This window comes from Amblyomma mixtum, chromosome 2, assembly GCF_055824585.1.
Source record: "Amblyomma mixtum isolate Tamu chromosome 2, ASM5582458v1, whole genome shotgun sequence".
In the NCBI taxonomy this organism is placed as follows: Eukaryota; Metazoa; Arthropoda; class Arachnida; order Ixodida; family Ixodidae; genus Amblyomma; species Amblyomma mixtum.
Window position 1 is genome coordinate 275,273,296 of NC_143013.1, and position 23,161 is coordinate 275,296,456.

Consider the following 23,161-nt stretch of genomic DNA (forward strand, 5'->3'; position numbering starts at 1 on the left):
CAGCGATGGAGTCCGCAACGCTAAGCAGCTTTGAGAGCGGGCTGCGTGCCAGATGCGCAACAGGGCGCCATCTTTCTCAGGGCGAGTCACACAAAGCGATGAGCAGACCTCTTGCTCGCGCCACGAGATGGCGTGCGGTATTAAAGCATTGCCTCGCTCAGGAGCTAATTTTAACCTATTACTTTTAGTTTGACACCCTGAAAACGCCTCCCCAACTTGCATAATATGAAGCATCAGCCCAACGCTTCTTGCTTCGACACGGCATGGTCGTGGCGTGATAACACACCGGCTTCGAAGTCGCGGGTTCGATTCCAGCTACGTATAATATCAAGGACTCTGTTTTACATTGCTGAACAGATTTCATGAAGCGCGTTCATGGGCAGGTTTTCTCAGGAGCCAGGCAGAGAACACTTTGGAGTTCAAAAAAGGAGTCTGCATCCATCGTGGGGGCTTTGAGAAGTTTATACAGATCGAGCAAAGAAAGATGGGGGCGGGGACACAGTCTATGAGAGTATGAAGGACGCCATGGTGGAAGGCTCCGGGTAATTTCAACCACCTGAGGTTATATAACGTGCACTGTCATCGCAATGTAGACGGGCCTCCAGCATTTCGCCTCCATCGAAATGCGACCGCCGGGGTTTGGATCGAACCCGCGTCTTACGGGTCAGCTGTCGAGCACCATAACCACTGTGTCACCACGGTGGCTTGAGGTGAAATCCGTCCAGCTTTGTCTTCCTGTGTGCGTTTACGGCTCAGAGAGCGGAACTATTAATATTTGCTCACAGGTTACATTGGCACAGCAGCACTGCAATGTATTAAGCGTTCCTTGTGAACTCTTGGCAACTTCGTAAAAAGAGACTGGTGCGTGCAGTCTTTTTATTCTTTCATCACACCAGTGTTATGGAATCTACGTGAGCCAGAAATAGGCAGTATAAAACTAGAGTGATGGGCATGAAAATAGCTCTTAAATCGATAACGTTTGCGGTATAATCCAAATCTTCGCAGCACCCTCTTGCTTCAAGACCGCCAGAGACTGCATTTCGGTTTCAAAGAGTCCTTGAAACTAATTGGAAAAAGCAGTAGTAGGTGTTTTTCTTCGTCGGTGCTTGCAGCTCATGTTTTTAAAAGGAGATTGGTAGCTCACTGTTTTGGTTTAGCTATCTTAAAGAAGAGGGCAAAAGTGGGAAGCCGTCTCAACGTAAAGCGCGCTGATTTTTTCCAGGCAGAAAAAAAGTAAGGGAAAATCAGATTAGTTTCCGAATGAGCAGCTGTGGGCTCATTACATGCTTTCGAAGAAAAGCGGACCTCACAAGGTCAGTCGTGTAAGGAGCACAAACACGAAGATTCTAAGAACGAGATTTTATACAGCGCTCCGCTATGAGTGAAACAAAACCGCCTCGCGGGATTTCGCTAAAGGAAAGAGCCTAGCTTCTCTAGGCCTTCGCAGGGCCTTCGTCGGCGCGCCGGCTCTCATCGACCGAACGCTAACGGTTTTTCAGAATCCGGCTCGATGGAAATTCCTGTTCACGCCGGCGAGATTGTTTTCTCAAGCTTAACTGCTGGTCTCATTTCCCTCGGGAGTTTTCTTGCGTTATTGCTGTTGCAACGAGCAAGAGGGCTTAGTTGCTATGGGACGAGAAACGTTTGCCAGTACAAACTTACTTGATTAAGCATACCATTACAGGCCTAACCACAAACGCTGAACCAAACGCACATTGCAGATATTTTTTGATTAACTCTGAAACCTGAAATGAAACGGAATTAATACATTACAGGGAGATTGGTTTTTATATTATTCAGCTCACATTTTTCACTGTGCTAGAGACGTTTTTAGTCCTAAACCCCAGTCACTCGGGATAGGGATTGGTTTGGTTTGGTTTTTTGGGGTTTAACGTCCCAAAGCGGCTAAGGCTATCAGAGACGCCGTAGTGGAGGGCTCCGGAAATTTCGACCACCTGGGGTTCTTTAGCGTGCACTGACATCGCACAATACACGGGCCTCTAGAATTTCTCCTGCAAAGAAATTCAACCGCCGCGGCCGGGATCGAACCCGCGTCTTTCGGGTGGATAGGGATTGCCAAGGGTTATTATATGCAGCGATTACAGTTCAAACAGTAGTATAACAGTCGGATATGTTACGGAAAACGATTATGGGGCTATACAAAATTGCAGCCAACTTTTTTTGCTCTACATACAAGAAAGAGTTCAGAATTGTAGAATTTCTCATTGAGGTCATCAAAAATGGATAATACTTTTATTGAGAGTCAACGACCATCACACCAAGAAAAAATTCTGTCGTTCTCGTTAAGCCGAAACGAACACGATAGCCTTGAAAATCGCGGCAGACTACTACAGCGAACGAACGGCGTTGCCGTGCGCGCGGTTGGCATGCGCAGAGGCGCCCCCTATGCTGATGAACATGGTGGACATGATGGAGCGCGTTGTCAACGAGCTGATGCCACAGCCCATGATGCCTGTACCGGTCGCTGTACCAGAAATAGCCGCTGGGATCAAACCCGCCGAGGTGAATGCCGCTGAGGTGAAACCCGCTGAGGTGAAACCCGCTGAAGTGAAACCTGCAGCTCCGGAGGCTACAGGCAACAAGAACCACATGGACAAATCAGTACGGCCACCACCGCCGCCTCCCGAAGTTCCCATCGACATCAAGCTGGAGCCGTTGGACGGACCTGACCTGCCCGCCTTGCTTCCCATTCCTCGCATCGTGCCCGTAGTGAGTAGAGAGACGCGACTCTGCGTTACAGTCACCTATATCGCTAACTTTCTGCGCAAAATACAAGCTCTAAATCCCACGTGATACACGAAGGAGCTATACCCTGAACTATTTGCTCATCATTATTTATTTATGTATTTATTTATTTATTTGTTTATTTATTTATTTATTTACTTATTTATAACTTACACTGTAACGGCAGGTTAGAGCAAAAAACAGTAGAGGGGAGAGGCGGGGGGAGAGAGAGTAACAAAGTAAAATAAAACGGGGACACGCCAGCAAATTTAGCGCAGCAATGCAGGAGCAAGCGAAAGACAGGAAGGAGTGACTGAGTTCGATCAGAGTTTTCGATTGGGTTCTGGGCATAGAATAGGTTGCCAGGTTTCGCACCATTCACAGAGAGCAAACCGCGTGTTACGTTATAGACAGAGCCAACTTTCTTTCTTCCACACGCGAGAAGCACAAAAGCTGCGGGTGGGCGAATAATACGAGAACCCCTATTCAGGAGAACACTGGCTTCTTTCACGAGGGCCTGAAAAACGCCCATAAAAAAAAAGAGCAGGAGTGCGCAGAAATCGATACGCATGCGGAGTGTGCGTGCGCCAGGCGGCGTTAAGAGCGAGCCGGAATATTTATTTCGGGCTATTTTTGGAACAGATGTGCACGCACGCAACTTGTTGCGGCACCATAGGCACTGTCATTTCGCAGAAGAACTCTGAAAGGTAGGTTACTCCAACGGAATGTTTACCACTCGCATGTTTGTTCTCGTTTGAAAAGCTTTTCTCCGTTTTTGTTACAGGCCGCGCTCGTACATTTCCTTGCTCATTACAAAAACTGACCGTGAAAACAGTCTTTTAGTGTCATGGCTGCCATTTGTATCGTGCAGCAGTTTGAAAGCAATTTGGGCTAACGATGAGATTATGCTTTATTTCGTCATCAAGGTCAACTTTTAATGACTGGATGGTTTTGTAGGGAGTACCAAGCTTGAAGCAGTATTGATGGATGGTCAGCGCGATTAAGTGAGGGATCCTTTCGGTCATGTGTTCAGTGTTTTTCACAGTTTAAAATGCTTCAACGTCCATAACATAAGAGTAGCACAAAACCAGGACGACGGACAAAAGGGGAGCAGGACGACGGAAGAAAGGGGAGAGAACACACACCCACAACACAGGCGCTAACTTCCGACTGACGAAGAAAGGCAAAACCAACCAAGTGAACGGAACCTGAGCAAAAGTAGCGCATGCATTTTTTATCGCATCTTTTTTCGATTTATTTTTTTTCTCTTAGGTCAGCGCATGCGCTGCTTTTGCTCAGGTTCCGTTCATTTGGTTGGTTTTGGCTTTCTTCGCCAGTCGGAAGTTAGCGCCTGTGTTGTGGGTGTGTGTTCTCTCCCCTTTCTTCCGTCGTCTTGGTTTTGCGGTGCTCTTATGTTATGGATCATTACCGACTTACCCAAATTTCCACCCTGGTGAAGCTTCAACGTCAACATGGTGCTCGGCTGCTGACCCAAAAGACGCGGGTTCGATCCCGGCCGCGGCGGCTAGAATTTCTTTGGAGGAGAAATTCTTGAGGCCCGTGTACTGTGCGATGTCAGTGCACGTTAAAGAACCCCAGGTGGTCGAAATTTCCGGAGCCCTCTACTACGGCGTCTCTCATAGCCTTAGTCGCTTTGGGACGTTAAATCCCATAAACCAAACCAAACCAATTTCACTTTCAGCACTTTCACTAGTTTCAGCTGTTTGGGAATGCGAAATACATCTAGGAATGGCAACTCGCGAGTGCAACTAGGGTTCAATGCAATCTTTACACACTTTGCTTTTAGTTGCAGAAACAGAAAAAATGCAGTTTTTTTTCCCCCGATAACGAAGGGTCCTTTACGCATTTTGTGCAGCGTGTCCAGCCGGTCCTCAGAGAGGTGGCCAGCGCACCCAGGAAGAGGTTCAACGCGACTGCGTCTGAGCATGGCCATCCCCACCACAAGGTTGCCATCCTTGAGGTGGTCAGGACGAACGGCTCTGGTGGGCCGGTGCTGCAAGCGGTACCGATCAGCGGGGGCAACAAATCCACAGAACGCAACATCAGCAGGACTCCCTCTACGCCGCCTAAATCAGCTGGTATGCACTAGCACTACATGCCACGGTCGGCAACGTTAGCGTCATGCATGCGCCAACAGAACTGTTGTGCACTTGTTAATGTCCCATGTTGTGCACTTGCTAATGTCCCATGATGATTTCATCGTGGCCGGTTTGTCTATAAAAGGGCAGTGTGCAGTGGAGGGAGGAGGGGGTAACGCACCGAGTCATCAATGCCCTGTGGAGATGTCTTCACCGTATGAGAACGCAGTGGTGAAGCCTGTTTCCAGGCGTGCTTTGACCAAGTATAACATACCTAGATTCACTATTTTGACAGGTTGCTGAGCTGTTTACGTGCTACTGGCGACATGAGCTACGAGTGAAGGCAATCTACTAAGCCGATCTCCCCTCCTCACTACGGCACAATGTGTGACGTCAGCGCATTGAAGAGGCGGACGTCTTCACCCCATAAGCTCCACTCTGGTGAAGCCCGTTTGCAGGTGGCGCTGTGCCACTTATAAGTTATTATAGATTCAATTTTTTCGCTCGTTGTTGAATTATAGGAGGAGCGATGTTGCTAGACATTTATGGACGGCCACAAGATTACCAGTGCGCAGTCAATTAAGTTCAGTTCGAGAACTGAACGTGCTGAAACAGTGTAATAAAAAAGCGGTAGATGCCTCTGGCATTCGAGCTCATGGGAATAATTAATGCGGTAGCAGCGCGGGATTTTTATGAGTGCCGCATCGCAAACAGGGCTTTCTTTTTCATGCGGCTCCTGCCGATTAATATGAAACAGCGTGATAGGAAGCGGGAAGCAATGATATTAAACAACTCCGTACACTGTGTGAAGGAACGTTAGAGATGCGTGTGACCTTTTCTAACCTTCCTTTTAAGAAACGAGGGATAAAGCTTTTGGTAAACTTTCCGTATTCAGAAACCTGCTAAATTTATCAACCTGCTCAACTGTAGTGCCGTCTGGTCTGTGTGCAGTTCCAGTCCCAGGGCTAGCATTTTGTCAACGCACTAGGCATCGCGCCATCACTCATGGGAATTGTGAGGATAAGATTAGCTCAGCACTGTCTGTGGCCAGTTTGTGTAAACAGGGGTGACTTCTCACTTTGCCATGATCATACTAAGTCATTTAACTCCTATTGGCCCTTTTCCTCCCTACCCGCTATTAAACGGAGTATATTTTTGTGCCCCATGCATCAATGCTATTTGTGGACACTGAGAAGCCTTTTAATAAATACTATTCGCATGTCTCGAGTGGTCAAAAATATTTTTTCCTTAATGGGTTATCTCGAAAATTCACGCCAAGAAAGTATGCCCGTACCTGAACAAAGCAGTCGCCGAGAGCAATGGGTCGGTTTCACATTTTGGGCAACATATCTTACTCGTTTTTGTTTATTTGCTAGTAGTTCAGTGGGGACACCATTTAATGCATATGCACGCAGACTGAGCAGAAGCCAACGGTGCTGCAAGGAATCCGAGACACAGTCGATCGGCGACAAGGAGGCACAAAAGGGCCAGGGAACGTAGCGTGTCTCGATTGTCCTGCACAAATATCGCGAAGCCCGTATGTCTTGAGCCCGCATCGACTTTCTCGGGTGAGCCCGAAATACGCCGTACGCTCATACAACGTTGGGTCGATAGTTTGAACCAGTGCCTGGCTGGCAGATCCCGTCGACGAAGATCCCATACATCGTAATAGCGTGGCAAGAAATACTGATGCATGACACCGCCACCGTGTCGGAATGTCCGCCGTCATGACGTCACCGGTGACACACTTTAAGCACAAATATGCCTATATGGGTGTAAAAAAAGAGCAAGCTGTCTTCTAGCGCACTCATTTTTATAAAAGAGGGTGCGCTAGAGGACAGCTTATCCCTTTTTTACTCCCTTCGGCTAATAGTGTAGCGGGATATAGCACTGAAGCGTAAGAACCGCCACCACTAAGAGAGGAGCGTTCTATAGTTGCGATTCTGGAGTGGTTAGACACGGGGTCAAGGGAGTGACACTCTCATAGAGCCAATGGGGACGTTTTTTTTTTTCGAAGGCGATGGTGGCGGCACCTGGGAGAGGCGGTAAACGCATCAAAAATCCAATATGGCGGCGCGCGATTAGGCGGCTGGTTGTGGCCGGTTGCTCGCGCTACCGTGCACTGTACTCGCGCGTTCCTGGTGCTGGCGGCCGCTAGCTCGATCCATGCTTTGTAAATACTGGTGATTAACTGATCCCGCGCTGCATTCACGCTTGATTTCCTAAGTACTTACGGAATCTGCTCACTCGCTTTTGTATTCCGATGTGTCTGTTGATGTAGCATGGTGCATGGTGGCGAGCGGCGCGACAGCTTAGCAGCTGCGCTCGCTCGAGAACGAAAAGCGTAAATGATTTTGTACAAAGAACAATTTATTAAAAGAACATCAGCAGTGATAATCGATGTTCAAAAAGTGATTTTAGGCATCAGTGACATTGCAGTATCAGGAACAGGCATCGTAAAAATCAAAATAAAAAAACGCCATTATGTAAACCTAGAAGACATGAGCGCACAGAGAATATACCTATAGGGGATAAAAAAAGGGTATCAAGGTAGGTACAGTATACATAATCAAATGCTACTTGACTGAATATTGGTGGGTACACGACTTTGTAAGAGATTTAGGTATACATAGCAGGGAAGCAAAACATCTGACACGTATTGAAACGCATCAGTCTGTGGCTATGAATAAACACACGCAGAGAAAGGCAGCGAAAATTTTCAACCTTTGACTTGCGTAGAAGAAATCACAGTGCGTTGGGCTAGGGACAACATAATATGCTGCAGTGCTAGTTCTTAGTATTAAGACTCCAAGAAAGGCTCACTGTGTGACTCGACATGACGCCAATGACGCTGCTGCAGTGCGAATGTCGCCGACGTCGCCGTTTTCGCTTGCGCGGCTGACCGGGCGTCGTCTGCTTGTCGTCTGCTGCCGCGTTACCCGCGGCGTCATCTTCGCAACTAATTTCTTTGATATCTTATTTTCAATACCTATGGCTGGTTATAATTTAGTTCATAAGCATGTTTTTATTATTGATAGTGGTCGAAAAATTTCATTTTTATTAGGCTTAACTGCAGCCGCGTTTACCGCCGATACCAGGATCGCTGCAATCGTTTCGCCCATGGCGCCACCCTCGGCGCGGACGCGCAACATGCAACATGCCACAGCCCTGACGGGGTCGATCCCGGCCGCGGCGGTCTCATTTCGATAGAGGCGAAATTCTAGGGGCCCGTGTACTGTGCGATGTCAGTGCACGTTAAAGAACCCCAGGTGGTCGAAATTTCCGGAGCCCTTCACTACGGCGTCCCTTACAGCCTGAATCGCTTTGGGACATTAAACCTCCACAAACCACAGTTGTTGAAAAGGCACGTTGCGTTACTGTACTAAGCTCACAGTCTTCCGTGTCGTTATTGCACGGAGCTTGTTCGGAGTAACGCGAAACTTTGGTGGATCCCATGCAGCACCTGATACTTCGTCGTCGCTTAAAGTGGCTGCACGGAAGCCGGCTGAGTCAGCTGAGCAGCAAATGCGAGACGACGCCGGCCCCGCTGCTGCTGCCATGGCCGCCCTGGATGAACTGGCGAAGGTCGATAAAAATGCAAAGCCGAACCCCAAGTCCACGCCGACGGCCGGGGTCCCGGAGGGCAACGACAAACCGACAGACCCGACGTCTTCGTACTCCGATTCTGGCCTGGCGGCCGCCTGCTACGGGCTCTTCCTGCGACACGGCGTGCTCATACTCGTGCTTGCCGTAGTGTGCGGAGTCTCGTGTCTCGTGGGGGCGCTGCTGCCGGTGCTCTGCAAGAAGCGACGAGGGCAGGTGGGTGCTGCTTGCAGACTTAGTCCGGTTCGCTTCGAAGTAACATCGTAGTAGCATGTGTTGCTTGATCTGGAGACTGTGCGCCGGGTCACTAATTTTCATTCAAAGAAAACCTTTTTCCGCGTTGTGTATGCAGGCCCCAAGAAAGCCTGTTAATTCTGGAACCTGCACTCTCCCCTGTTCATTTTCTGCAGAAAAGTACAAAATCGCGCTGGAAATTTTCACACTGAAGTAACAAGATTTGTCATTGAGTACTAGAGGGATCATGCTGCCACGTAATGTTTGGAGGACGGACAAGACGCTTGAAGTCCGAATAAGAAATATAATGCGGGTGATAAAACTTGTCTGCATGACTATGTCCAAGGACGTGCTGCCTAGCTTACTGTATCGTGAAATATTATTTACTAGCTTTGCTAGCTAACAAAGAAGCACCCCTGCAGTGGTATTTGCAGTGCTAAATTCTTCTGAAAGAAATTGCTATTTGCAGAACTTGCTCAGAAAAAGCAGTGTTCACAATGTAGAAAACTGTGTGTATAAAACCGGGAAAGGTAGACCTGTGCTCTAGGCTTATAACATCTATATTCTAGCGTGAATTAAGACTTAGATGCTCGGCAGCAGCTTTGGAAAACTTCGGGGATCCAACAGCTGATAGCGCTGCACTAATCCCTAAACGATAATGCGGCGGCGGCACAACGAGTCTCAACTTCAAGGCGAGGCAAACGACTCGCACTCTGGACGCTGGCGATGAGCTTCGCTTCACCCTACTTTTGTCCCAGCGAGCGCGTTCATATTTTTCTAGTTCCCATACATTCCTCGATGAGGCCGGTCATAGCTGTCGTTTTTCGTTGTTGTTTCGGTGTTGCTCAGTAGGTCGATTACATCGCCATGGCGGCGAAATCTTGGCGTGGAAGGGAACTACAGTTGATACTTCTTTTGGCTTCGAGGTCGTGTGCGCCGTCTTGAAGGCGAACGACGTCCGGAATGTTGACTGTTGTTGTCTTGAGATTGCTTTTTGCAGGCTTTCTCTCGCTGAAGTTCCAGCAATAGCGAAGTGGCAATGTAAGGGCCCATTGTCTTTTGGGCTATGCTCTCCATCAGCGTGCATTTTTCATTGGCAGTCTTCATAAAGCACCGAGTGCCCAGTGAACTTATACGAGAATTTCCCACTTGTGAACTGTGCTGCCGCACCGCTTTCTAAGGTGGATCACAGCAACGACCAACATACCATGCAACTGTAATATGTATCGTTTATAAAGTGAGTTCAAGGCTGCAGCGCCTCTGTGTACACAAAAAATGAATGCGCCTTTAAGGGAGCAATAGGTAGTGAGCTGTCCCCTAGCCCGGAGCCCTTCACTACGGCGTCCCTCATAGCCTCAGTCGCTTTTGGGACGTTAAACCCACATAAACCAAACCAAACCAAACCAAACCACTCACTTTTAAAACAAGAGTGGTCTAGAGGAGAGCTTACTCCCTTTTTAATCCTTGCTGTTTGGAGTGTAGCTCTGTTGGCGTCGGGCTCTAAGTCAACGCAACGATGGATTCCACCCGCTGTTTTTTGTTTTATTTTCTTAATGGGGTTGGCACAATTTAATATCTGTTAGGCTCAAGCGAAAGCGCGACACGTCCGTTCCGCGAACGCAGGTCTACTCGCAGTCCACCCGCGCATCAACGCGTCTTCATATTTTCGCATCAAGGGTCATCTTTTTCCGTTGTTCTCCATCCTGTCATGTTGTTCTGTCAGCATTTTCGCACCGAAGAAGAGCCCACGGGCACTGTTCTAAAAACAGTGCCCCCCCTCTGCGATTATTTTTTTTCAAATACCTGAGTGATTCTATAAGTTTCACTTAAAGCGCTTTGGTTGTTCGTTTCGGTTTCCCTGTTCACCTTTCTTCCCCGCGTGGTGTTCATTTTTGCTCGTTTAGCTCTTGTTGCTAATTAATTTTTCTTATGTACTAGCAACCCGCGAACGTTATTTGCGCTTACGACTCGCCATGTTCCTTCATGGAAGAGAACTACCGTCCGATCATGAGCATGCTTTTTTTTTGTATCCTTTTGCTTTGCTCCGTACGCGCAACACGTTTAAACGAGGCCTCGGCAAAAAATTATGCGGATTCGACCTGCAAGTTCAAAATGCTTTGTTCGGAAAAGTGCGCGCTTCGCGAAGCTTCAGCGAGCGCGAGTTGTTTGCCGAAAGAATGTATTCGCCAGCCGTTTTGTTGCCATCACGAACGAGACGGTTTGGTGAACTGCGAGATTGGACTTCAAATGTTTGCAGAAAACACATTTTTGTAAGTCTTCACGTCGGCAAACTTTGCCACGACGTTTAGATCAATAAAAAAAAAAAGACCTTCGTGCAGTTTAGCATTCAATGCAAGGCGTTTATTTACCTAAGCATTGGGAGGAAAATAGATTGATTTTAAAGGTACAAGTCAACGCACTTAGCAGCGTAGTTTTTGACAAAGCAGATAAAAACTAAGAGCATGATGTGATTAACCTGAGGAAAAAAGACATACCATTATGTAAGAAAGGGGGTATGCCAAAGGATTTATGCTTTCTTTGCAATATGAAGAGGACTGAGCAAAAAATAAATACTAAATCGCCAAAGTATTGCGAAGTTTGTCTGCCCGCCATTCGAGCAAGCATAACTCCATATGTTTGCTGAAGACAACCAATCGCAGTAACGCAAAAGGCTGACAAAGCACTATTTTGACAAAAAAAAAAAAACTGGCTTAAAATGGTGCATGCGATGAGCGAAAAGCAATGATTCAATGGTGCTTTATTCTGAGTGACATGCTTTGCAGTGCATGCAGTAATTCTAGTGCATAAAAAAACTCGGTGATTGAATGCTAAGTGAAAAAAGTTTCTAACTAGGGAAAAACCACAAACGAGACGGGGCGGGCGTATATTGTTTCATTAAATTTTTTTAAAGCCTGATAATGTCATACTTGATTGAACCAGTATATCTTCCAGCTGGGTGCGTGTGTACAATTGTAGACATTGGTATTACCGAATACAAACCAGTCGAGATGCTCTAGCTAATTTAGCTTTACGCGCTTAGAAGTATGTATACTTGCACCCATATATTATGGTGAGAGCTTGTTCTAGTTGCGGAAACATTTACGCGCTTAAAATAATGACGCATATATTCCGGTGAAATGTTGCTTGTTAGCTGCGGAAAAACGTATTATGTTCGCGCCGTAAAAATAGTAAACCTATACTGGCTCTGTAATGCATTAAGCTAGAGGACTTGGCTAATGTAGCAACGCACGCGCAGTTTCCAACTTTGTTGCCCTAAGCACAGGTGGCCAATAACGAAGCCCTGGTTGTTTCGTAGTTCTTGCTTTTAATTAAAGAAATTAATCCATTCGTCTTTCGTAGAGCAGTAATGGCAGCTCGAACCGGCGCTCTAGTCTTTGTGCTCATTTTAGCACTGAACCTATTGGAAGGAAATTGTTCCCGGCATGCGGCTGGCTTTTACAGCTTTTATGGCTTTTATGGCTGCAATTAATTTAACTTCCTTGTGAATATTAGCCGGCATCTTTAACTTAAGGATTTAAACATAACTAGATCCGGTTTGAGATCAGGCAGGTTACATATGGAATGAGGTGTATAGAATAAGACGAGCTATAATTTAACCTAACGGTACTTCATTAAGAAGTGATTCTATACTGAAGCCAAGTCTAAGTCATCTCAGTAATTGCATCCGTGTCAGTCGTCTTCCTAGCGCTAAAGAGGAGGTGTTAATATTTTTTTATAAATTCTAGCAAAAGGCAAGTGCAAATGTTCTGCGATGAAAGGCAAAGCGCAGTAACCGTCTCTCCCTCCGTAGATACCTGCACAACACCGTGACAGAAGGCTTAAAAAGAAATTGAAAGGAAGGAAGGAGAAAGAGTCGTCATAGTGGAAGACTCGGCGAACCCTGACCACGCGGGGTTCATTAACTTGCACCTATTGCGAAGAGAATGGACACAAAAGCTCTTTTAGACCGCATACCTGATATCATTCGCAGCAAAACTAGAACATAATAATGGTCAGAATCGAATCTGCCTTAGAGTGTTTTGATAACAAGTTTACGCAGAGGTTGGCTACGTGTGAGTTTCTCGCATGCTATACACTGTGCGCCTTCGGCTCGACCAGGTGTCCCAGTTCCCTCCCAAACGACGTTTCCCGGCTGGAAGGATCTTCGCTGACCCGGCCATGGCGCGCATGTTTCGGCGTCGGGAGACCATGGTGGCCTGAGAAGACCAGCAGCGAGACATCCTCTGGGTGGTGCTGGCACTACTCCAGCCTTTTTTTTTTCTTGTCTGGCCATCGTGAGGCGTTCTAGAGGCGTAGTCAATAAACTGCGCTCTTGGGACAAATGCCTCGATGATATATATACTTGCTGTCGGTAATTTCCGACGACCTGGATGCCGTACACTGGACTGTCATAATCGCCGTACACACAAAAAAAGTGAAAAGGTCTGAGAGGAGAGCGTCAGTTTTCTTATCCAAAGTTTCGACAACAGGGCGTGCCATGACCCGCGAACCATTCCGCGATGCTACCAGCCTTTAGGAGTAAGGCAGTCAGTCAGGCAAGCTTGCATACGTATCTTGAGATTGTCGAACAGTTAAGAAACGGACCTAAACACGCGAGAGACAAAACTACACACAAGCGGTGATGCACACGCAATAGGCTTATCAATGAGTCCATAACAGCCAGAGCTCGGGTGTGGAGACTGGTACGAGAAATTAAATAAGGAATTAAGCTGGGCACATAGACAGCTAGCGCCTGTCTCTCCTGTCTCGGCCGTGTTTACGGGCTGTTCTCTGCGTAACACAGCCTTCAGCATTTTTCTTTCGTAGATTCAGGCTGCGCCCTCTGCAGTACAGTGATTGTATTGATGTTTAAATGTGGCTTGCTTGAAACTAGAAACAGAAAACTATCTGAACACCAGTGAAAAACATTTGCCTAGCATGTATGAGAGTCTAGAAAAGAACTATTTGCGCCAGAACTGGAGGAGTCTGTCTTTTTCTGCAACGCATAAATTGCATAGATTTTTATGATGACAGATATATGAGATACAACAGCGGCAACGAGAAAGACGATGGCGTTGTGAAAAATGACACCAGCCCTAAAGGGCCTATTGGAGAAGCGATAAGTGCGCCATTTCACGTCTGCCCTTTCCGCGCGTTTCGCAGCTAAGGTCAGTATTGCACGATGCAATTTCTTTCCTTTTCTTCGAAGCGAAGATGAGAACGAAACCGATCTTCTTTTTCTTTTTTTCTTTCAGTGCCTCCGCCATCCTCCAATTGCCCTCCTAGCGCAATCACGACGCCGCTGCGCTGTCGGTCGTGGTCGTTGGTGTCGGCGATATCGACGCGTCTTTCTTTTGTGTGTCTGCCTGCCCTCCTCCCACTCGGCAACTCCGTTTCGCGAGCTATGCGCCGGCTATGAGAACAGCGGTGAAATAGCCGTCCGCAGGAAAAGGAAACGAGCTTTCCGCACTTCGCTGCGCGCGGCTGATAGCCGACCTTCCTGGCTTGCGCACTTGTGTCGCGTCGAGAAGCCAGGACCAAGGCTGCCGACGAGCATGGAAGTGCGCAGAACCTTTGCATATGGTAGCATGGAATTGCGCAGAACCTTTGCATATGGGAAGGAATTCTCCAGACTGTACGCGGGCTACGAACAGGGAACGACAGTTGAAGCTCAGTCGAGCTACAATCTCAAAACTCTGTCACAATTGTGGAGGTGGCTTGAAGACGCTATGCAGAGGCGACAGGATGGTGGAAGACTGTGAAATCCAACGTCCCGACGCTGCACTTGTTCTTCGAAGAACGCCGTACTGGAGGGCGCCTGGTTGCTTTAAACCACATGCGGTTCGTTAACTCTTAACTCTGCACTCAGAGTGCACATCTCACTGGCGTTTCCTGCACCGAGATGCCAACGCAGCTGGGATTCGATACCGCGACTTTGCGATCAGCAGCCGAAAATCAAAATCCTTGGGCTACCGCGGCAGGTGGAGGAGAATAAATTTGTCATCAGACCTTTCCGATATGAGTGGATATTTCGTGCTATATATGCGCTTTGACGATGGGGCAGATTTCAGTGGAGCTCTCCAGAACCGATTAGAGCACCTGGGATTCCTTAACGTTCACTGAAATCAGCGTTTACGCCACCGCTGCCGGTATTCGAACCCAGGAACTGGCACTGAGTATTTGGGTGTGATAGCCCTAGAGCTATAACGTGGCTTGTAACGTGTGAACGTGGCTTCAGGGCCCCACAGAGCCACAAGTCTCCAGGGGTGCTCCTTTTCTTGCTTCCTTTAGTTATATGCGTCAGTTAAGAAGCAAACACTTTCAACACAAACATCTCCTCACCTTGAGCGACAGTGAAAGGTAGCTTTCCTTTCTCCTGCAGAGCGCTCGAGACAAGAGCGAATGAGCGTGATCAAAAATAACATATCTCAACTCTATAGATTGCTATGCAAGGATGAAGGCGATGGATAGCTGGTTTTGTTAACGCCTCCTGACTTTCTTTACCTGCCTTGCTTCATCCGCTGAAGGGATTAAAATACTTGCAATAAGGCTAAATATTAGCCGTGAACAATCACAAGCACGTCAGAACTTCATACTGCATTACTGAGTGCGACATAAAGTAACCAGATGCGCACAAGTGAATATGTTACGGTCGCACTTAAATGCCATAAGCAAGGTATAAAGCTGGCACGCGATGCCGATGAAGGGACTATACAGGGTGTTTCACCTAAGACTTTCTGCAATTTTTAAAAATAAGCTATTTGAATTGGATGCGCGCTTTTTCTGGCATAGCATTGTCACTGGTGTAGTACATCATAATTCAGCTAAGACGTGCTAACTAGCAGGCTTGTTAACCAATATTTAATAGTTAACTTTTAAACTATTACCGTTGGGCTCCTTAATTATTGAGAGGCATGCAGCCCACCGTAAGTAATGTCCACATCCGTTTTTAGAATTTCGAGAACGCGATTATCCTCGGCGCTGTGGCCCAACAAATTTCACCTACATCGCGCCAAAATATATGCGGTTTGAGAAGCTTGCAGGCAAAGCAACCTCTCCAATGAACCTAACTCGTCGAAATAGCCAAAATTTGTTGGGCCACAGCGCTGAGGATAATCGCGTTCTCGAAATTCTAAAAACGGATATGGACATTACTTACGGTGGGCTACATGCCTCTCAATAATTAAGGAGCCCAACGGTTATAGTTTAAAAGTTAACTATTAAATATTGGTTAACAAGCCTGCTAGTTAGCACGTCTTAGTTGAATTATGATGTACTACACCACTGACAATGCTATGCCAGAAAAAGCGCGCATCTAATTCAAATAGCTTATTTTTAAAAATTGCAGAAAGACTTAGGTGAAACACCCTGTATACTTACAGAACGATGGTGCGCATGCAGACGCGTACGCACTCGGGCGAAGCGATTTAACAAGAGCTAGATTTACGCAGCTCGAAAGAGCTGGTTGAACGCAAAGCTAAACTAGGTGAGATGAAGCGAGGCTTCTCTGCGTGGCCTCCAGCAAGCCGCTTCATTATTTATTGACGACGAGGGACGTGCGTATGGTCTCTCTAACGTGCTTCGCTTAGAAGCCTTCCACGAAGGTAGGAACTATGTCGTTCAGTGGGATAACCATAACAACGTTATTTTTGGAAACCCGTTGATTATATGATATGTTCCAAGGAACGGCTTGTACTTCGAGCAATGAACATTCGACTAGCTAATGCGAATATACAGCAAATCAGAAAGTTTCTTGTCGTTTTAAAGTCCAGGTCAGGAGCTGAAGTGTAACCAAAAACAAATAGGAAGTTTTTCTCGCTGTTACACAATAATTGCGTAGAACACCTTCTAGTATTCAGTGCGTCGAGAACTTATTGACATTTATAAGTACGTGTTTTACTTTCTTTCTGCAGTAGTCTTCTCGGGGTTTTGAACAACCTCTGGTGCGTCTACTACATCCTATAAAGGCTTCTTTGCAAAGCAGTTGTGCGACAAAACGCACACTGACCACACCTCCGGCATGGGCAGAAAATAGCAGGAAATTAGGCGCTCGTTATGACAAATGTATTAAGGAAGGAAACAGATAGGACTAGAAGTGCGCTTTCTTCGCCTGGTAAATAGGTGTTGCTAGTCGGCGCTCACCGTGGTTTCTTCCGCCATTTTTTTTTTGCGAGTTGAGTCAAATGTCGAGAGGAAAAGAAAGCTTAAAATGTGTTATTATGGGTGCACAGAGTTGAGCACACTTGTCTACAACGCTGGAGCGTTGCTCTGTGCAAGAAGAAAAAAAAATTAAATCCGGTACATAAGGCAGTAGGCTAGACATAAGAAATAGTGCACCTTGCCCCTAACAAATCCGAATAATTAAAATTTCACTTTATTTGATCCGCACCATACCGCTCGATAGTTCATGACAGTTCCGCGATCACTTCTGCTCATAAAAAAATAATGATACTCCGAGGTCCTGTTCCAACGAGCTAAATCCTGCATGTTTTTGCTTCTAGCGACTCATTCATAAAAATCTAATACTTCCTTGAAAACTTTCCCATGTAAGCACTTCGGAGGTTCTGTTACGAGTAAGCAAACAATAGGAAGCGCATAGGGCAGGCGGCTCCCTGCATGGACAGGATATTGTTGCAAGGGCTCGGTCAGGAGGATTATCAGTGGAAACGCGACTGCACCAAACGCATCGGTATCAGCGCCGCAAAAGTGTCACGGACAGAACTCTTCCGTATTGCTTCAACTTGCTTGTGTCGTTGAACTTGTTATTACTCTAGCGGTCCAGCTGGACCAGTAGTCTAGCGGTCAGCCGCGGGGCAATCAGGTGCACTGGATCTCTGCTTTTAGTTTATGTCTCTTGGGCATAGACGCAGAGTATAAACATAAAGTAGCTCACGCGATGCTGGCAGTACTGCAAACTCGCCATCGCGCATGCTTGCAGAATAAAAAGAGCTCGAACGAACATCCAGTTCGAAATCCCACTCCATGCTGCAAGGCAAAACGAATCAGCGTGGCTGCCCGTAAAAAAGACGTCTGCCTCGTTAAGCTTGCGGCAGCAATGATTCGTTGTTTCCGTGTGCGTGCGCAAAAGACAAACCGACTGCGCCAAGCTCGCGCCCTGTGAGTTCGGCCGTGCACACTAGCAGGACAGGGTTGCGGAGAAGCCAGGCAAGCGCACATCCTTCCCGGTGCTTACCGGAGGGTGGGTGAGGCAGCAGCACCGAATTCCGGCCGGCGGAGCTCGGTGGCGTGGTCAACCCTCGGCAGCCATCGCTTCGGCTCCGGAGCCCCAGCACCGCACGTGACGTCACTGGATTCGATCGCAGCCGCGAGGCGTCTGGCGTCGAGGGGCGCTGCCCGCGCGCGCTCCTGCTGGCTGTTCCTCTTGGTCAGCTGACGGCGCAACAGTCGACCGGTAATAAGTTGACGCTACCCTCTCAAGGCTGGGGGTTCTCCTTTTCGAGTACGTGCCGAGTTTCGTTGCGTAGGGTTGATTGAGGTTTTTCAGACTGCGCTGTTAGTTGCAGGATGAGGCAGCGCACACGCACGCGCTGCTGATGAGGCAGCCGGGAGCGTCGTCCGCTGCCGAAGCGCAGCACGTTGCCGTCTGCGACGCGTCAAGACGCACGCTTCTCGGAGAAGCGACGGTGAAACGACCGACTGGTGTGAGCCGTCGTCGCGTTGCTGGCGGAGCTTTCCGAAAGGTGTTGTGCGTAAATAACTCGTCGCGCGACGGGCTTCCCCCAACAAGTTATTGCCAGCAGTCGCCCGCTGACTCATCCCTGAAGTCTTGTCTGCCGCAAAGTGCGGCTTCAGTTTTCGAAGGAGCTCGCCCACGCGAAACAACAGCCAGTCTCGTTCAGGCCACTTAACCCATTCTCTTGTGCCGAATTGAGCGCCTTAAAGGTCAATGTCAGTCAACGCCATGTTACTGGGCTACCATTTTAGTGACTTCTATGAATGCTACTTGTAGTTAGACGTTCAATCATAGGTGAGGAAAGGCCAAAAGACTCGGTGCAAGGTAGCATGAGTTTCGGCATTCAAAAGCGTGCTGTTGGACAGTGCAACCACCAGGAAAGTAAAGTTAGTGCTTTTCGGCCCGAAACAGGGGAACCTTAAGCCGGATTGGTTAAGCACTCGAGGTTCTCGCTCACTGGGTAGCTTTATAATTTCCCACTTACTGATATGGGCGCTCATTTACTGACGTGCCCGCACAGGAGAAGACGGCAAATGCGTTTGACAAAGGTAACTGGCCAGTGTATATATCACGGAAGTTCTTGAAAAGTGGCGAAGCCGAGCCTTCTTTGGCAAGCGTTCCAAAGCGTCGGTCGCTTTTCCCGGTATTTCAGAGCTTCGCAGTGCCAAAAGTGCCGCATGAGCTTCAAACCGTGCATCACTGCTAGCTCCACTGAAGAGCACGGGACCGCCAGATCGAATCTCTAGATGCGCCACCATAGCGCAGTACCAGGATACAAGCGCCATCTTCCGTGGACGTGCACTTCCTTTTGAGGACTTGTACGACCTCCTGTACACATGCACTACCTTTTTCATCTGGAGATGTGCACTAGCTTATTTTATGGACACGTACCAGTTTTGCGGACTTAAACCACCTTTTGTGAGCGTTCACTGCCTTTTATGGGCGTTCACTACCTTCTGTGGATGTGCACCACCTTCTGTGGAGATACAAGGCCACCGGGACCGAGGATGCCAGCACACAACAGTAGCTGTCATCTGGGCGCCTCTATTGTCAGAACAAGAGGGCTCCAACCTGAGCCCAATAATTTCGGGGCGTAGGAAGGTCCCCGCTTACAGGCTCGCAGGCCATATTTTTGTTCTATGTTTATTACCTCGCTTTCACCTTGATCGTAACAAAGTAGTTCACCACTATACCAAGCGAATGCATCACACCTCCGCAAACGCAGGGTTGAAACGCTCCCATTTGGAGCGATATAAACACGACACATCACTATACGACACCCGCATTTATTCTCCTGCTCAGTTATTGTACAAAAATAGCGAATTTGCGGGCGGCCAGAGACAAGCCAGCTGAGGCACTTTTTTGTACTTTGCACTCCTTGCATAAGTTTGATGCAGTTAACATCATTCATCTACGGACAAAAATGAAAAGCAAGGAAATGGACGGCGGAAACTTACTTGCACTTCGTTCGCTCAGGAAGGCGCATACCGTGTGCGCCGTAAATATGCAACCCAATTTGCATGCTGTCAGGCCTGCGTCGATTTGCATGGTTATTTCGCAAAGCGCGCGGCAATGGCTATCGGTCTGTCAAGGGTTGAACGAAGTGTTTTTTTTTTTTTTTTTTTTGGCTGGGTAGACTTGCGAGAACCATTGTTCAGCAGCTTTGCTACGTGTAGCTGTCAGGGGTCACATCAATCATCGACCTGCCCGTTAATAATGTTGGCTAAGGACTGTTAATTCTAGTTTCCTTTTGATTTCTTCTAAATTCGTCTTTTCCCGCTGCTAGAGTAAGTAGGGAAAGTAAAGTGTGTTCTGGCTAATTATACAGACGCACTCGGTATCGCACTCACCTTATTGCCTTTTAATATCGGTGCTTTTGAACTGAAGGAAATAAAAAAAAGACTGAAGAAATAGGAAAAAATGGCATCAAAAATTCTGCACAGCGCTCTTTGCAAGAGATATATCAAATGACTCATCCTAGCAAGGCATATAACGTATGTGGAACTTTACAAAGGGCTGTAATACGCGTGGCACAGTGAACGTGGTCGTTTTCATCCCATTGCCACATCGTGTACTTGTCCTGCGAGGGATGAACTCACACTTTGAATCAGTCGGGTAACTCTGCCCTTTATAAGAAAAAAAAAATAAAATCCTCCAGCTATTTTCAAGCAAGCAAAGGAAACGCTGCAGTAACCGATCTTAGGCACATCTGATTGTGTGCCTAAAGAGACAGTTCCAACATACGAATGAAAGATTCGCTACTTCTGCAGAAGCAACTTGATGCTATAGATTAATTCGCTAGATGCGGACCAGAGCATGGAGGGACATCCTGTACTGAGGTGCGGCAACAACGATGATATAAGATTTACCCGTTTTACAGCGAATGCCCTGGTAAACTAACGCCAGAAAAGGTGAAACGACAAAACATATGCGGCCCTCACAACTAATTTGTAGTTTTAGGAATGAAGGCGAAAAGCGCAAACCGCATAGCAGATGAGCATGAAAAACGCTGCGATGAAAGCTCTGCGCTATTTATTTGATTGAAAGTGTAGCTTATTTAAGCAGCACTTCCATGACTCTGTAAGCACAAGCATTATTCGATGCTAACTTAAAGCGTTTTGCCTAAATAAAAGAATTTTTTGTTGTGGTGCTCTAGCAGGGATACCCGTATTTGCCTGACTGTTTTTCGTTATTTTTGACAGCTTTTCAAGCACATGTGTTGTGTCGTCTGATCTTTCTGGTGTTCGTTTAGCGCTGTTCGAAATGGGCTCATGCAAACCGCCGAAGCTGTCCAATGAAATTCCTTAAAATTCTAGGGCAGGCGGCACAAGACAATTTCTCAAAATCCTGAAGGACTGGCATTGATCACACAATTTTCTTCTTCCAGAGAAAATACCTGAGCCTTGTGACCATGTTCAATTTGTGCAAACACTTGACAAACCAAAAATTGAAACAATGTTACAGTAACTTTCTCGCAGCGAATTCACCGAGCAAGCTAAAGTAATGAAAAAGAAAATGAAACATTATCCCTCCATCTGAATCCCAAAAGCAGCAAACCGGAGAAAACGGTTCAGTAGGAAACTTCAACATTGGTTCGCTATATGCCGACGGACGACAAGTGTAGCGTTCGAAATAAATCCCTGGTTCCTCCCCATCTGGACTAATGCTTTACGTTCGAGAGCATGCCGTCATGTGAACAGATACTTTACAGCATTGTCGGTCTTTCTATGTGTGACGTTAGGCTTATGAATCAAAATGCTCTAATCTCGCCAGAAAGAAATAGCGGGACTTTCCGGCAATCTATGACAGGCCATTTTTGTTACTTCTAGGTGGTTGATCTCTTTCCCGTTTCACCGAAGACGCTGCTTTTGTGATGGCGAGGACATATCACTAACACCGATGTATTGTCATATAAACACATGGTAGTGTGATATAATGCGCAGCAAGGGCGTGTAGAGATTTTGTCATGGACAAAACACGCAACAGGAGGAAATGCCGGTTGTGCCTTCGCTCAGTGTTCGTGTGTGCGCCGAGCGACGCAAGAGAGGAAGCGTCCAACCCCCGCTGATTGCTAAGGCGAAGGAAGAGTCACTGTGGTTGTAGCGCTGCTGCATAGAGGCACAGGACAGGTGAGATCACGCGGACGGACTTCCGGCGTGCCTATGCAAGACGGAGACCGCATGAAACTCTACAACAAACTCCGTTTCATCCGACTCTGCCGGGAGCTTCACGTGAGCCAAGTCAGGCGAACTCGCACCGCGCGTCAAGGCCGTGGCGGACACGTCCTGTGGAAACGTCCGTTCTGGAGTGGACCAGGACGCGCATCGGTCTGCAGGAGTCTCTGAGGCCGAGTGTCATGCCCGCCCGTTGAGCTTGTTCAGGGCCAGGTCGTCCTCCTTGTAGACCCTCGCACGGAACACCTTAGTGATGGCTTCGATGCTTTTGTTCTTGGTCTCTGGCAACTTCTTGTAGATGAACACCCAGAACAACGCCAGCACAACAGTGAAGATGAGAAACGTGAAGTGCTTGATCGTCTCCTGCACATAACAAGAAAAAAACACTCTCATTTACCTAGTGTTCTTAAGCTACGTAGGGCTCTGGTAAACCCGTGTTCTTTCGTATTAGCATGCTGAAAGGCAAGACGCCGGGAGCACGAAAAAGATATGCAGGCCAAGCCCAACCTTCTCCGCACATACTCCTCCGCGGCAGGAATGCTGAACACTGCTGCTGTGCTGTAGCTCACTGCCTAGTAATTTGTCAGCATAGGTTTCAAACTTATATGCCGTCGTTGGGACATAGAAGACGTCAGCAGTGTGGTTCGCAAATTTGTTAGCGTTAAGGCAAAGCCGGTTGTGTGTGAAGAACCCTTGGTTTGTAAACACGTGACGTCGAAGGCATGAAAACTTGAGAAATTTAAAAATTAAGAGGGGAGAAACCGAGTTTGCGCCGTTTTTCTCCTTTTATTTTTCTCTTATTGCTAATATTTTTCTTATTGTTGCTTATCGATTCGTCATATACAACTTGATTAACGCACTATATGTGGCTCTACGTTCGGTGTTGGCCATTGATGCCTTGCATATTTTTTTCAATTCACGAGGAATGTACTCCCCTGCATATTAACGCGGAGACCAAAAGATGGATTTAAAGAACAGAGAGGGCTAGGAGTTAGAATGGTGAGCGCTGGAAGGAGATTGACGGGATGGTATACATAACACAAGAGTGGCAAGAGTTGAAGGAAATGCAGGGGTGTCTTCTAAGAAAAAGCCACTCGAATCGCTATGTGGAT

General features: G+C 47.3%; 3 protein-coding genes across 5 annotated transcripts in view; 1 reads left to right on the forward strand and 2 right to left on the reverse strand.

Moving 5' to 3' along the window:
- LOC149364063 (anoctamin-7-like) overlaps positions 1 to 19,099 on the reverse strand; it is a 90,397-nt gene extending 71,298 nt beyond the window's left edge. Inside the window, exon 1 of one of the 3 annotated variants that reach the window (XM_089574063.1) lies at positions 17,875 to 19,096. The gene's annotated coding sequence lies outside the window, so the exon portion shown is untranslated. Of the gene's footprint in view, positions 1 to 17,874 lie in introns of all 3 variants that reach the window. The other 2 variants (XM_089574069.1, XM_089574064.1) reach the window with 2 other exon arrangements.
- On the forward strand, positions 2,392 to 12,967 carry LOC149364064 (uncharacterized). The gene is made up of 4 exons (XM_089574061.1): positions 2,392 to 2,730; positions 4,622 to 4,844; positions 8,305 to 8,663; positions 12,801 to 12,967. Exons 1-4 carry the CDS (start codon positions 2,407 to 2,409, stop codon positions 12,900 to 12,902), a joined length of 1,008 nt encoding a protein of 335 aa, XP_089430187.1. The 5' UTR covers positions 2,392 to 2,406; the 3' UTR covers positions 12,903 to 12,967.
- A 546-nt stretch (positions 19,100 to 19,645) lies between the features above and the next one.
- Positions 19,646 to 23,161, reverse strand: part of LOC149364065 (solute carrier family 2, facilitated glucose transporter member 1-like) — a 37,982-nt gene continuing 34,466 nt past the window's right edge. The window contains exon 11 of the mRNA XM_089574070.1: positions 19,646 to 22,412. Coding sequence (XP_089430196.1) covers positions 22,230 to 22,412 — 183 coding nt within the window. The 3' untranslated portion in view covers positions 19,646 to 22,229. The remainder of the gene's footprint in view (positions 22,413 to 23,161) is intronic.